At 40.2% G+C, this 13,077-nt stretch overlaps 1 protein-coding gene across 1 annotated transcript in view; it reads left to right on the top strand.

Moving 5' to 3' along the window:
* RNGTT (RNA guanylyltransferase and 5'-phosphatase) overlaps positions 1-13,077 on the top strand; it is a 400,609-nt gene that overhangs the window by 170,263 nt on the left and 217,269 nt on the right. Inside the window, exon 11 of the mRNA XM_074988850.1 lies at positions 6,361-6,525. Coding sequence (XP_074844951.1) covers positions 6,361-6,525 — 165 coding nt within the window. The remainder of the gene's footprint in view (positions 1-6,360; positions 6,526-13,077) is intronic.

Genomic DNA, 13,077 nt, shown 5'->3' on the forward strand with positions numbered 1-13,077 from the left:
ATAATGGTGTGTATCTGTTAAATTCTGGGGCTGGTGTTTGGTGTTTCCACATATATGTTGGGTTAGGCAGCAGATGGGTACCAGGCATTGTGGGTGTGGGGTGTACACCTGCTAATTGCTGGCACCTCCCAGAGGTAACTGAGATTGACATTTTGCAGTTGGATTTAGCACTCATAAGCAGGAAGGAGCTGATGTCTTTGCAGACTAATGCACTCCCTGCCCGTCCTTGCTCCCTGTTTTATTTTTGGGGGTGTGTGTGAGGGGAGAGGTTTCAGAACAAAGCTGAGTCCATAGTGTTGATTGAGGATGGTCTACTCTGAGTTATTGTTTGGCTTATGAGAATGGGGTGCTGCAGAGGGATGAAAAGGCATTGTAGAGTCCCTTTCTGACATACAATTCATAAAGTTACAGTATCCTATTTAAATCCGTCCCAGGCGTCTTTTGGTGATCTGTTGACTGGAACAATGGAGAGCAACTTTCAGCCTCTCTACTTTCTACCTGAAGAATTGAGTTAAGTTTTTTCCTTTAATAGGCTTACTTGTTTAGATTTCTTAATATCCTATATTTCATTTAAAAATCTGTATCTTTGTCCGTCCAGTAAAGTGTGAGTTGAGTATGGGGTGTATAGATTTTTGATTGAGTACAGTAAAAGGTTTCATTGTTTGTCTTTAGTGTGAATTTATCAAAACTTGCCAAGTTGGAAGGGGTTTAGATTTAAATCCAACCCATATGCTTCTCCCCAGGGTGTTTGTAAAATAGACCATTCTTCATGGATTTTAAGACTCTGGCTTACTAAGATTTATCTATCCCATTGGGGACTTCGATTGACATTTCAGAGATGATCCTGTTATTGTACTGGTGGTGGTGGGGGTTTTATTAAAAACAAAACTTTTAACAAAAGTACTATGTAGTACGGACATAGCAGGTTGTGTTCTCTCAGTGCAATTACATAGTTGCGCCATGTTAGGAAAGCTTAGATAGGAGGCGGTGTCAATTTAGCAGACTTCTTTTCTCTCTGCGTGTATGTCTCAACCAGAATTTTTACTCATGGTTTAATACACATTAATTAACCCATGCTAACACATTTGCAGATTCTAGTGTAGACAGACAGATGTTTCTTGCTACTTGTGATTAACCTTAAAATACACTATTACAACAAACATTAGTTTCCTGGAACAAAACACTTTGAGTATTTTCTGCACTACAATTTAAAACTTTCAAATTAAAACATGTTCAAGTACAACTGAAGTGCCTTATCATCAAACAGCACTAAACCAATAATGAATGCCGTTCACAAATGATCAGAACCATCAAAATCTTAGTCATTTTATGTGCTCGGATATTTACGGGTTTAAAAAAATCTGATACAAGTTTGAGGCATGCCAACTATTAAATATCCAGAACGTATTTCAAAACATGTTGTGTATATTTTTGAAAGCTGTATTAAATATATTTTCTCATTGTAAGGGAGAATTTACACAATCAACTGTTTTTCTCTCTGAGTTGTTATAGCCTATTTACCTCTCATTATTTGTGATAAAAGCCGATGTCTTCCTGTGTCTGTTGGCGGGGCTCCATGCCCCAGTCAGCTCCCAGCTGCAGGGTGTCCCCCACCCCTGCTCCTGGCTGGGGTTCCCACAGCTTTGGCTGCTGTTGGAGCTCCGTGCCCCACCTGTCTCCCAGCTGCAGGGTTGCAAGTCTCCTTCCACCACCACCTGGCTGGTGTGAGTATTGGTACTTTTTTTTTTTTTTAAAAGAAAAAAATCACTATTATTAGCATGACTTGGTAATTATGGTAAACTGCTAATAAACAAACAAACAAAAAACTCCCAACACTACTTGAATTCAGTATGTCCTTGATTTAATTTCAGAATTATGCTAACTTTCTATTCCTTTCTAAAAGGGATGCTGTGCAAGAGTTTTATACTTGGGTGGAGGAGGAATTATTTTCAAGCTATTTCCCGTAATTTTTGAACCACGGAGACTCTCTTACATCAGTATAGCTTTGACCTTTACATAAGGGAACCAGTGGTATGATGCTGTAACTAGCTTTGAAATAAAAATTTAAGTGTCAGAACTGTGGAAGATAATTGCTTCAGAGTAGGTGTGAGAAGGGAGAGGATTTTTTTAAAGCAGAAAGAATTAGATGTTTAGAAGACTTCATATGGAATCACATAAAAGAATTGAAATTGCTAGTTTCTAAAGACTTGAAGTCAATTCATGCCACTACAGTAAAAACCTTCAAAATGATTAGCTATAAAATAGTTGCATCAAAGCAATTTCCTGTTTATTTCAGGATAAAAGCTTTAAAATATTAGTTAGACATAGTTAGTTAGAAATTCTCCTGTGGCATGAGCGAGTGAGGGAAGTACTTTTAGAAAAAGTAGCAGAATAATGGTATAGTGTACTCCAACTTTTGGGCTATGTCTACACTAACACCCCCCCACCCCTTTCAAAAGGGGAATGCTAATGAATCACTTTGGGATATGCTAATGAGTTACTGCAATCAATATGCATCACCTTGTTAGCATAATGGTGGCCGCGGCACTTCAAAAGTGCCGCTTTCGATCGTGCGCAGCTCATGTACACGGTGTCCTTTTTGAAAGGACCCTGCACACTTCAAAATCCCCTTATTCCTATGACCAAATTGAAATATGGGGATTTCGAAGGGTGTGGGGTCCTTTCAAAAATGACCCCATGTAGACAAGCCACACATGATCAAAAGCAGCACTTATGAAGTAATTCAAATATTGAAATACTTTTGAAATAATTCAGATATTCATTGCAGCACCTCATTAGCATATCCCAAAGTGTCTCATTAGCACCCCCCTTTTGGAAGGGGGGTGCTAGTGTAGACATAGCCTTGAACTTTTAAATGTGCAACCAGAAAAGATTTTTGGGAATCAGATCTTTTCTCCATAAATTGTTGCAAAGATCAAACTGGTGATGCCTTCTACTTTTCTGAATTGTTAATAGGCAGTAAATGTGTGTTTGTGTTTAGTTATCCATTGCATTTTGTCTCTGAGTGGGCAGGGTTAGCCATTTTGTAGATACGTTTCCAAATATGCTACACAGACAGGCTTGAATGAACAATAAAATGGTAGTATTTTTGAATGCCACTGCCTAAAAGATATGCTCTGCCGTATATGAAATGAACAATGTGAGAGTGTTGCTTACTCTTGTTTCTGGAATTTTCCCTATTTTAACTTTTCTTTCCAACTAGGCCTTCATTTAAAATGCAAAAAGTAATCAGAAAAATAAGACAAATGCTTCTTTCATGTTGATGCTGTGCATCCCTCTATATCTTTGTTGAGAAGTGGGTGTTAATCTTTCCACTCTTTCATAGTTTTGGTTCTCCTTCTGCTTATATATATCTGTCCTTAGACTGTGAATTCTCTAGTGGGTGCTACTTCTGCTGATCCCAAAGATGACAGCTTCTGATAGACCTTTTTAAAAAAAACATAAACTGCTATTTCAATTTCTTAATTTTGCTGCTTATAACTTGCCAAAGCTTTCATAGTTCAGGGTCAATTTTTTATGCCTTGTTTACTGCATGAAGGAAATTTTGTAAGAATTGTTTGTGGAAAAACTTGAGTTATTTTTGAATCTTAAGGAGGAAGTGGCAGAGAAAGTTATGGGCTAAGCAAAATAACTCTCACATATTTTAGACTCTGAACATAAAAATGCTAAAATGTGAACCATATGCTTTGGGTTTCTATAAAATTGACACATTTGATTGAAATTAAGGTTTCTAAAATTGGCATATTTCTACATAATCTATTCCTATTCAGTTACTGGTAAGTTAATAGCTGCTAATACTCCAAGGCTACGTCTATACTACAACGATCCTTCGAATTAAATTCTTCTAGAAGATCTCTTCTGAAAAAACTCCTTTAGAAACAGCACGTCCACACACAAAAAGGCAGATAGAAGAAAATCGATCTACTCTTTCGATAGTGTCCACAGCCCCCACTCTTTCGAAAGAGCGGGCAAGGGATATAAAAATCTGGCACCACAAAGACCACTCTTTTGAAAAAAAGGGCCTCTGAGGCATCTACACACACTTTTTTCAGAAAGAATCTTTGGGGAAAGTGTTTCTGTTCCTCATCTGGGAGACAGAGGGCTGTTGGAAAAAGTGCTGGTTTTTTCTGATTTCTTATCGAAAGAACGCATTTTGTGTGTAGACGCTCTGCAGGATTTTTTGAAATACCCTCGGCTTTTTTCGGAAAAAAAAAAACTTGCTAGTGTAGGCGTAGACTAAATATAACTCACCACATTATGATTATTAATGTTCCAGATTTTTTAAACTGTCCCCCTTATCTGATCTGTTAAAACGAATGAGTAAAGAACAATGAAAAATGTGTGGTTTCATTCAAACCTGGAGAGGCCACAGTTTAACACAGGAGAATTAAATAAGAATGTTAGTGCCTTTTGTGGAGTGAGAAATTCTACTAGTTTTTTTTTTTTTTGTTTAACCATCTTTATATGTTCTAATCTACAACTGTGTTTAACTTCATTTTCTATAACAGAAATGCAAACCTCTAATTCTTGGTGCAAAAGGTATTTGTAATACATATAAATCAAGGTTTTTAGTTAGCTGTGTAATTAGTTGCTAAAGTTATGAATAAAAGGGACTAAATTATATTAGTAAAATAGTATGGTATTTAAATACTATTATAGTTATGTTACACATTTCTTTGCTTGCAGAATCATTAATTTTAGGTTATTTAGTATCTTAGTTCTTGAGCTCACAAATTTAGCAGGACGTAAGTCAGACATATGGAAGAACATAATTTGTTGTGGGAATGTCAATATGGTTTCATTGTATATTGATATATGCCTCACTAATCTGCTACAGTTCTTTGACAGGATCAACGAGGATGTGCACAAGGGGGATCCAGTGGATACAGTGTACTCAGATTTACAGACAGCCTTTAACAAGTTCCCTCACAAAAGGCTCTTAAGTAAAGTAAGCAGTCATGGGATAAGAGGGAAGGTCCTCTCAGGGACAGATAACTAGTTAAATGAAAGGGAACAAAGGGTAGGAAGAAATGGTCAGCTTTCAGAATGGAGAGGTATAACTAGTGGTGTGCCACAAGGGTCCATAGTGGCACCAGTCCTATACAACATATTCATAAATGATCTGGAGAAAGGGGTATATAGTGAGGTGGCAAAATCTGCAGGTGATACTAAACTGTACAAAATACTTAAGACCAAAGCAGACTGAAGAGCTTCAAAAGGATCTCATAAAATTAGGTAACTAGACAACAAAATGCCAGATGAATTTTAATGTCGACACACATTGGAAAACATAATCCCAAATATACACCCACAATGATGGGGACTAAATTAGCTGTTACCATTCAAGAGAGAGATTTTCGAGTAATTGTGGATAGCTCTGTGAAAACATCCAATGTGCAGCAGCAGTTAGAAAAGCTAATAGAATATTAGGAATCATTTAAAAAGTGATAGAGAGTAAGACAGACTATCTTATTGCCTCTATATAAATCCATGGAATTCTCACACCCTGAATATTGAGTACACATCTGGTCCCCTCATCTCAAAAATCATATATTGGCATTGAAAAAGTTCAGAAAAGGGCAACAGAAATTATTGGGGGTTTGGAATGGCTGCTGTATGAGGAGAAATTATAAAAACTGGGAGTTTCCAGCTTTGAAAAGAGGAGACTAATGGGCGATATGATAGAAGTCTATAAAATTGTCTGGTGTTGAAAAAATTAAATATATGGAAAAGTTATTTACTTGTTCCCCTAACACAAGAACTAGTGGTCACCAAATGAAATTAATAAGTAGCAAGTTTAAAACCAACAAAAGGGAGAATTCTTTCACAAAATGCACAATTAACCTGTGGAACTCCTTGTCAGAGGATATTGTGAAGAGGAGGACTTTAACAGGATTCAAAAAAGAGCTAGATAAATTCATGGAAGTTAGGTCCATCAATGACTAGTAGCTAGGATGGGTATGAATGGTGTCCATAGCCTCAGTTTGTCAGGCTGACAGGGGAGGGGGTCAGTTGGTGATTACTTGTTCTCTTCATTCCTTTGGGAAACGTGGCATTTTGGGCACTCTCAGAAGGTAAGATACTGGCATAGATGGACCTTTGGTCTGACCCAGTACGGCCATTCTTAACCCTTGGATAAGACCTCTTCAGCCCTAGAGAAATATGTGCAAACTGGGAATACTGAGAGAAATGTGTATTTTTATGGTGTTTTGATGATATTCAGTGTACTTGTATATATGTAAATATTTTGTTTATAAATATTTTGTAAGGCAAACTTGAGTCTAATCATAATTTGATAAGCATTTAGTGTTTTATATTGTTTTCTGTCTAAATTGGCAGGGACAGCCAGTTGGAGAATGTGATTTTAACATTCGACTAGCATGTATAGAAAAAGAGATTATATTTCCGCGGCATGAAAAGATGAAGACTGGTCTTATTGACAAAGCACAAGAACCATTCAGTGTTCGAAACAAACCATTTTTTGACATCCACGCTGCAAGAAAGGTAAATTTATTGATTTTAGATTTATTAATGTTGTGGTGCTAAAGAGAGTAGCTTAGTTCTAAGTATAGGTTTTCCCCCTATTAGTCTAGCTATAGCAATGGCAACTGCTAAGGGAGAATTCAGCGCTCCGTGGCTGGGATTTGGGAGTTAGTCATTCTGAATATGGTTTGTGCATTTAATCTATCTCCTTCTTCTGTAATACCATTCCCCCCATTTACAAAACCCTTCTTTATTTTTGCACAAACTTCAGTTTTACCTCAAAGTGCTTAACTGTTGCTATAATCATGTTGGTCCCAGGATATCGAAGACATGAAGTATATGAGGTAGTATTTATTGCGTGAGCTTCTGTCCATGAGTGAAAAAACCTTTTGATTTATGGAGAGTCCTTCAGATCCTGAAGAATCAATGTCTGGGATTTAAACACTGAAACCTGTTACTTTTTTTAATATGTTCTTTGGTCTTCTGTTTCGTGTTGAGCTGTTCCTTTACAAATGTTAGAATTCCTGATTCTTATTGCAATCTTGTTTCTTTGGTTTAAAAGGGTGAGATCCTTCTATATAGCTTTTTCACATTCTTCCATGTTGGTTGGCATGTGACCCTTATTTCATCTAAAGCTAGCTGCTTACTTGTACTACTAGTCCCTACCGTAGCATTTAGTCATATGTGGTCATCAGCAAAATAGTTACAGTTGAGTATAACAGCTAAGCGTTGAATCACCTGCTTCCATGTGCTTTTATTATTGCCTTGCCTTCAAAGCAGGGAATGAGCATTCAGAAATTGCAGAACCTTTTGGCTAAGAGAGTAGCTGATGAAAACTAGGAGGAGGAGCACGAGCAGTTAGAACACAGTCTTCAGAGTGGCTGCAGCTACGCTACATTTCCTCTTCACAGAAGGAATATAAATGAGGGAGATCAAAAATGCAAATGAAATTCTCATTTACAAATCTCACACCTCATTTGCATAATCTCACTGTCTTGTTTCAGGAAGAGACTTTTCCAAAAGCAAAAAACAGCTGTGTAGATGGGGTTCCTTCATGGTGGATCCCCCCTTTCCCCCCTGTTTTCGATAGAACTCTTATTCCTGAAACAAAATAGGAAGGATTATTTAGAAAAGCCTCTTCCTGAAATGAAATCACACGAGTTTATGCAAATGAGGCATGAGATTGTAAATCAGTGCTTCATTTGCTTTTTTGATCTCCCTCATTTACATTCCTCTTCCAAAAGGGGAATATAGTGTAGCTGCAACCAGTGAAAACTTGTCAAGAGAGAGTAAGTGCGCAGTGGTCCTGACAGAGTTTCAATCCAGGGCAGTGATGGTCAGGCGGAGGTAGCTGAGTGGCAAGTGGCTCTTTTATGTGTCTCCTACAGCTGTTTGCAACAAATAATATTTGAAAACCACTGTGATTTTAATGAGTCAGTTTGGTTTTAATATGTTAACCAATTATTGATAGCATAATGTTGGGATACTATTTTGCTGTGAGAATTATATATTGTGGCAGGGTGGAGCCAGGAGAGGAAAGGCATGAGTAAAAAACAGGGCTGACAATCAAAGTAGGAGCGGCTGAGGAGTAGGCTGACCTTAATCAGTTAGGGCCGGCTGATCCCACTCAGGGCTACCTTTATAAGGCCTTCTCCAGGCAGGGCAAGGGGGAAGGAGAGTTTAGAAGGCGAGTGAGGTGAGGGAAGGGGACTGGGAGAGACACCGGGGACCACAGAAGAGGAGAGTAGCCTCAGCAACCCAGGGGGCTGAGATACCCCAACCCAGGGGGCCTGAAGCCCAACTAGAGACTGTGGGGAAACTGGTCAGCCGGCGGAGCCAAACAAAGGAGGGGACTTGCTGCCACACTAGCGGAAGGAGGTATCATGAGGAATCGACTGGGGAAGTGGCCCAGGGGGAAAAGCTGCAGGGGCAAGGGCAACGGGAGTCAGCCCTCACTGGTAACAGCCATTCAGGGTCCCTGGGCCAGAACCCAGAATGAGTGGGTGGGGATTGGGTTCCCCCCAGACCACCCCCTTCCCCAGCAAGGGTAACGGGGGTTGAATGGTGGGGCCAGTGGACTAATCAGAGGACCTGGGGCCCAGGAAGGAGACTAATCCTGCCACTGTGTGTGTGTGTGTATCCCTTGTCATACTATTTAAATATGGATATGTGGTACTATAATAAATAGAAAAATATCACTCATTTGTGGATCTTTTGGGCAATATCACTAATTTGGCACCTGAACCTCTGAGGTCTCAGTATCACTTGTTCAGAGAGACATTATTTCTCATTGAGCCTTGTAAATTCAGTGCCACATAAGGTTGACCATTCTTTATTTAGGTGTATTCAGTTTTGTTTTGGAACACATTTTAAGAAGCTACTTAGATAACCTTGTATAGAGGGTTTTGAATTCAAAATAAGATTTTTCATAAGAAAAAGAGTTCTTGTTTGAAATATATTGTAACTGTACTTGAGACTTCAAAAAAAGTCTGGGACTAAGAAAAGATTATCTGGAAGAATTACATTGTGTATAATTTATAGTTAGTGGAAATGTGCTGATCTCCAAGAAGATTTAATGTGAATTCTTTTTAAAAACCTATTTTACTATATTTATTTATAAACTGTATAAACTTTCCAGAGCTCAAGGTGCTATACAATCATGAACACATTGAAAACTTCGTTGGTCACTTATTTTTGGCTATGTTTTGTGTAGGAGAATTATTTCTAGGCAAAGAGGTCATATTTTAAATAAATTGTTTTACCTAATATGCTAAAGTCATCTTAGATTATTAAAATAAAATACTTTAAAATCAGCCTAGCTTTTTAACATATATGCACTTTTAGTGTTCATATTTGGCTTAGTTAGATTGATCAGAATATTGAAGTCAATTTTTCACTAGCGGAATAAAATTCTAAAAACAAAACAAAAAAACAATCAAAAACGTTCATCTTCAGAAAGAAGTCTCGTGTGTTTTCCTGTTTGCAGGCTATTTAGAAACTCATTGAATTTTAGGACCAACTTGTCAAACTGGCTTTTTCAAAACTAAGTTTAGCAAGCTTCCAAAAGAGTGCTAGCAAGTTGATTGATTGATTGTCAATAGAGGTTGGGTCCACCTTTTGAGTCTGGGGAGGTTATGAAAAGCCAAAATCTTTTCTAACAAGAATATGGAAGATATTTATAAAAAGGATCATGGCCTAGTTACCGAATATCTCCTTGGTCCTCAACATCTACTCTAAAATCTTTGATTCTTGTCTGTCAGAGGTAGGAAGCAGCACCTCCAGAGGTTCTAACCAGACTTTTCATTTTTTAGACTGTGATGTTAATAAAAAGTGCTTAGTTTGAAAATTATTAATGTAACATGTTCTTCCAGGAGCTTAGCTTCTCTACTGATCAGCAACTACTAGGTTGTGCCTCTGCTACTACAGTTACTGGGAGAAATCTAGATTTGTCATTCACCTGCTAAGGCTTAGCCCTGTCCTTTCCCTACCATCTAACCTGTTGCTAGTGGTACAAATGTAAGAGTGGTCTATTACTTGGGGTTTTCATCTTTTAAAACCAATTTGGAACAGTATTAAGCCTTTTATTTCCTTTCTTCAAACTCCTGTTTATTCCTTTTTCTTTTTTTAATTTTCCCCAGCTTAAGATGTACCTTCCCCTTTCAAGGACCCTCACAGTGTTCTTTATTTAGCCCATGTCTACCCTACGAGATAAAATCGAATTTGAAGGAGTTAGCTCCATATTAAAATGTTGCTGTCTTCACAGTTGATACTAATAGCTTGATTTATTGAGCCATAATACCGATAACAAAATATCGATATTATAGGACAGGTATAGCATTAATTTCAAATTTAAAATCTCGAATAAAGGCTAATGTGGAAGTGCCATGTCCTTAATTTGAATTTATTAGCCCCCAGAAGTGTCCCATATGTTTCCCACAAAGTTATGCGGTGACCTCCCATGTATGGCTGCTTCATTGTACATGGCTCTCCATCCAGGTGTGCAGGAAGAATGTCACAGGAAGCCTGTGAAATTTTGATTGAGTTAGAATTTGAACTGTAATTTTAATGGGAATTCAGCAGCACCCATCTCTGCAAATATAAAGGGTTCCCATTATGAAAAATTTCCTTTGTCCATTGCATTGCACAATACCACATTGGTAGCCATCGCACCACGTTGGTAGCAATTGCATCGTTAGCCATCTTCTGCAATCACGAGCACTCAGGGTAGTGATCTGTCTAGTACTTCTCAGGGTCACAAGAGAGCCCCAGCGTGGACCCACCAGGAGATTCTGGATCTTCTTGTGATCTGAGGATACCAATTGGTGGTGAAGAGACTTCATGTGGCCAAGAGAAATGCGGCAATCTGATAGATGTCATGTGAGGTAACCTCGGGAGGTCATTCCCGGGACTTAATGCAATGCCATGGGAAGGAGAAGAAACTCTATCAGGCTTATCAAAACGTCTGGGAAGCCAACCAGCAGTCAGGGGCAGCTCCATGGACCTGCCACTATTATGAACAGCTGTACATGCTTATCTGGAGTGACCCCACCATGGAGCCCAGTCTTAACAATGACACTTGTGGAGGCCCTGGTGTGGATTCCAAGGTGAGCCCAGAGGAGCTGGCTGCCCCAGAGGAAGAGGACAATGGAGACGAGGAAGGGGGCAATGAGCAGGGGACCGAAGAAGTTCTTCCAGACAGCTCTTCAACATAAACCTGGAACAGGTCCCCTCCACACTGGGCCCCTCCATGGCAGTCCCGTTCTTGTTGGTCACCTCCACACCAGTCCGCACACCTCCTTGATCAAGCTTTTCTGGTGAGTATTTATTTAGCATGCTAGAAATGGGTTGGGGGTGGATATAGGTGTAGGATTGTGTTTGGGTACAGATTTGCCATAGCCCTGTGCCCCTCAGAACGGCGTGTTAATGTTTCTTGGGATGGAGCACTTCTCCTTTTTGGATATCTCCTTAAGGCCTCATCCAGGCACTCTTGCATTTTTTTCATGATGTTCTTGGACAGACCAGATTTGTTGCGGCTTTCACGGTGGCGGACCCTCCCACACCAGGCAACCAGAGAGTGATCTGGTGCCATGGCGCCACACAGCATTTTAGTAAATTTTCCAGGCTTTTGGTCTCACAGTTGTTGTTTGTCCATATCTGTTAGTTTTAGGAGGGCAGTGTCTTCTTTAGTAACCTACAAAAGCATGGAAATTTTCATCAGACTTGTTTTTTTAACACACTTCTTGCCACTGTACATTTGCCTGCAGCAGCCAGAGGGTGCTCTGTTCCCGCCCCCCCATGTGGTTTGCAGGCTCTGTGGGACTTCTCCCCCCAGTGTCCCTTTCCACCCAGCATTTCTTTTCATCTTCATGACTTCCCAGCGCCATACAGCTTCCCATGCTCTGGTGGCATCTCCCCTCTCATGTACACCCAGCCTTTCTTTTCATTTTTTCAGGACTCCCCAGCACTGCATAATTACCATGCTCTGTTGAGCATCTCCACCTCATAACACCCCCCCCCCCCCAACATTCCTTTACACCCAGCCTTTCTTTTCATTTTTCAGGACTTCCTGGTGCCACACGGCTGCTGTGCTCTGCTGAGTGTCTCGCCAGCAATGTCCTTTTCTGTCTCCCCTGCTGTGTCCGTTTCCACCCAGCATTTCTTTGGATTATTTGTTTTTTTACATTACTTTTAGTGTACATCAAACCCCACAGGCAGCCGTCCATGTGACTGTAATCTAACCCTTCCCCACCAACCCCTCTACGTGGCTTGATCACTGGGGAGGATTGCTTCAGGAACAGCTGAAAAAAAAATTTTCCCCACCGCAGGACACCCTCAGGACCCCTGGCCAGGAGACCTGGCAGCTTCCCTTGTTTTGCAGCCCTCCCCTCCCCTTCCCCCAGAAAGCAGACCATTGCTTATAGTTTACCATGGCCACAAAAATACATGCTGGATAAGTGATGGTAAATGTTGTATTGTGAAATGCACTCTTACTATCCCATCCTTAATAAGCCTTCAGTGGCCTTCAAAAAAAGGCAACTTTCCCTGATACTACACACAGGGACCCATTCGTTCCATTTCAAAGCACATTGTGTGTATTGTATCTTAATTTTGACCTTCATTTTCCAGTGTCAGTGCCCAGCATAGGAGAGGGGAACAGAAGGAGAAAGAAGTGTAAGCAGGATATTATCCTGAAGTACATGGAGAGGAGTGAAGCTGAACACACCAAGCTGACAAAGGACACTGCTCAGTGGCATCACAGTACAACTCAGTTTCAGCAGAGAATGCTCAACTTCCAGCAGCAGCAAACGGCAAAGCAGACTGAGGCTGCAGCAAAGCTCCTAATAACAGTAACCAAGTAAACAGAGGTCCTGCGCTCCCAGCTTTAGCTGCAGAGGGACTCCCAACGCAGCACTGCAGGACCTGATACCTGGTGCCCAGAGTCCCCTGAAGAGAGTTCGCTCACTACCTGTTGTTGCGGTCCCTGAATGTGAGGAGGGAGGGCGGGCAAGGCTAGCCTGCTGCTCCAGCCCCAAGGACCACTGCAGAAGGTTATTCAAACACCGTTGACAAGGC

This window comes from Carettochelys insculpta, chromosome 3, assembly GCF_033958435.1.
Source record: "Carettochelys insculpta isolate YL-2023 chromosome 3, ASM3395843v1, whole genome shotgun sequence".
In the NCBI taxonomy this organism is placed as follows: Eukaryota; Metazoa; Chordata; order Testudines; family Carettochelyidae; genus Carettochelys; species Carettochelys insculpta.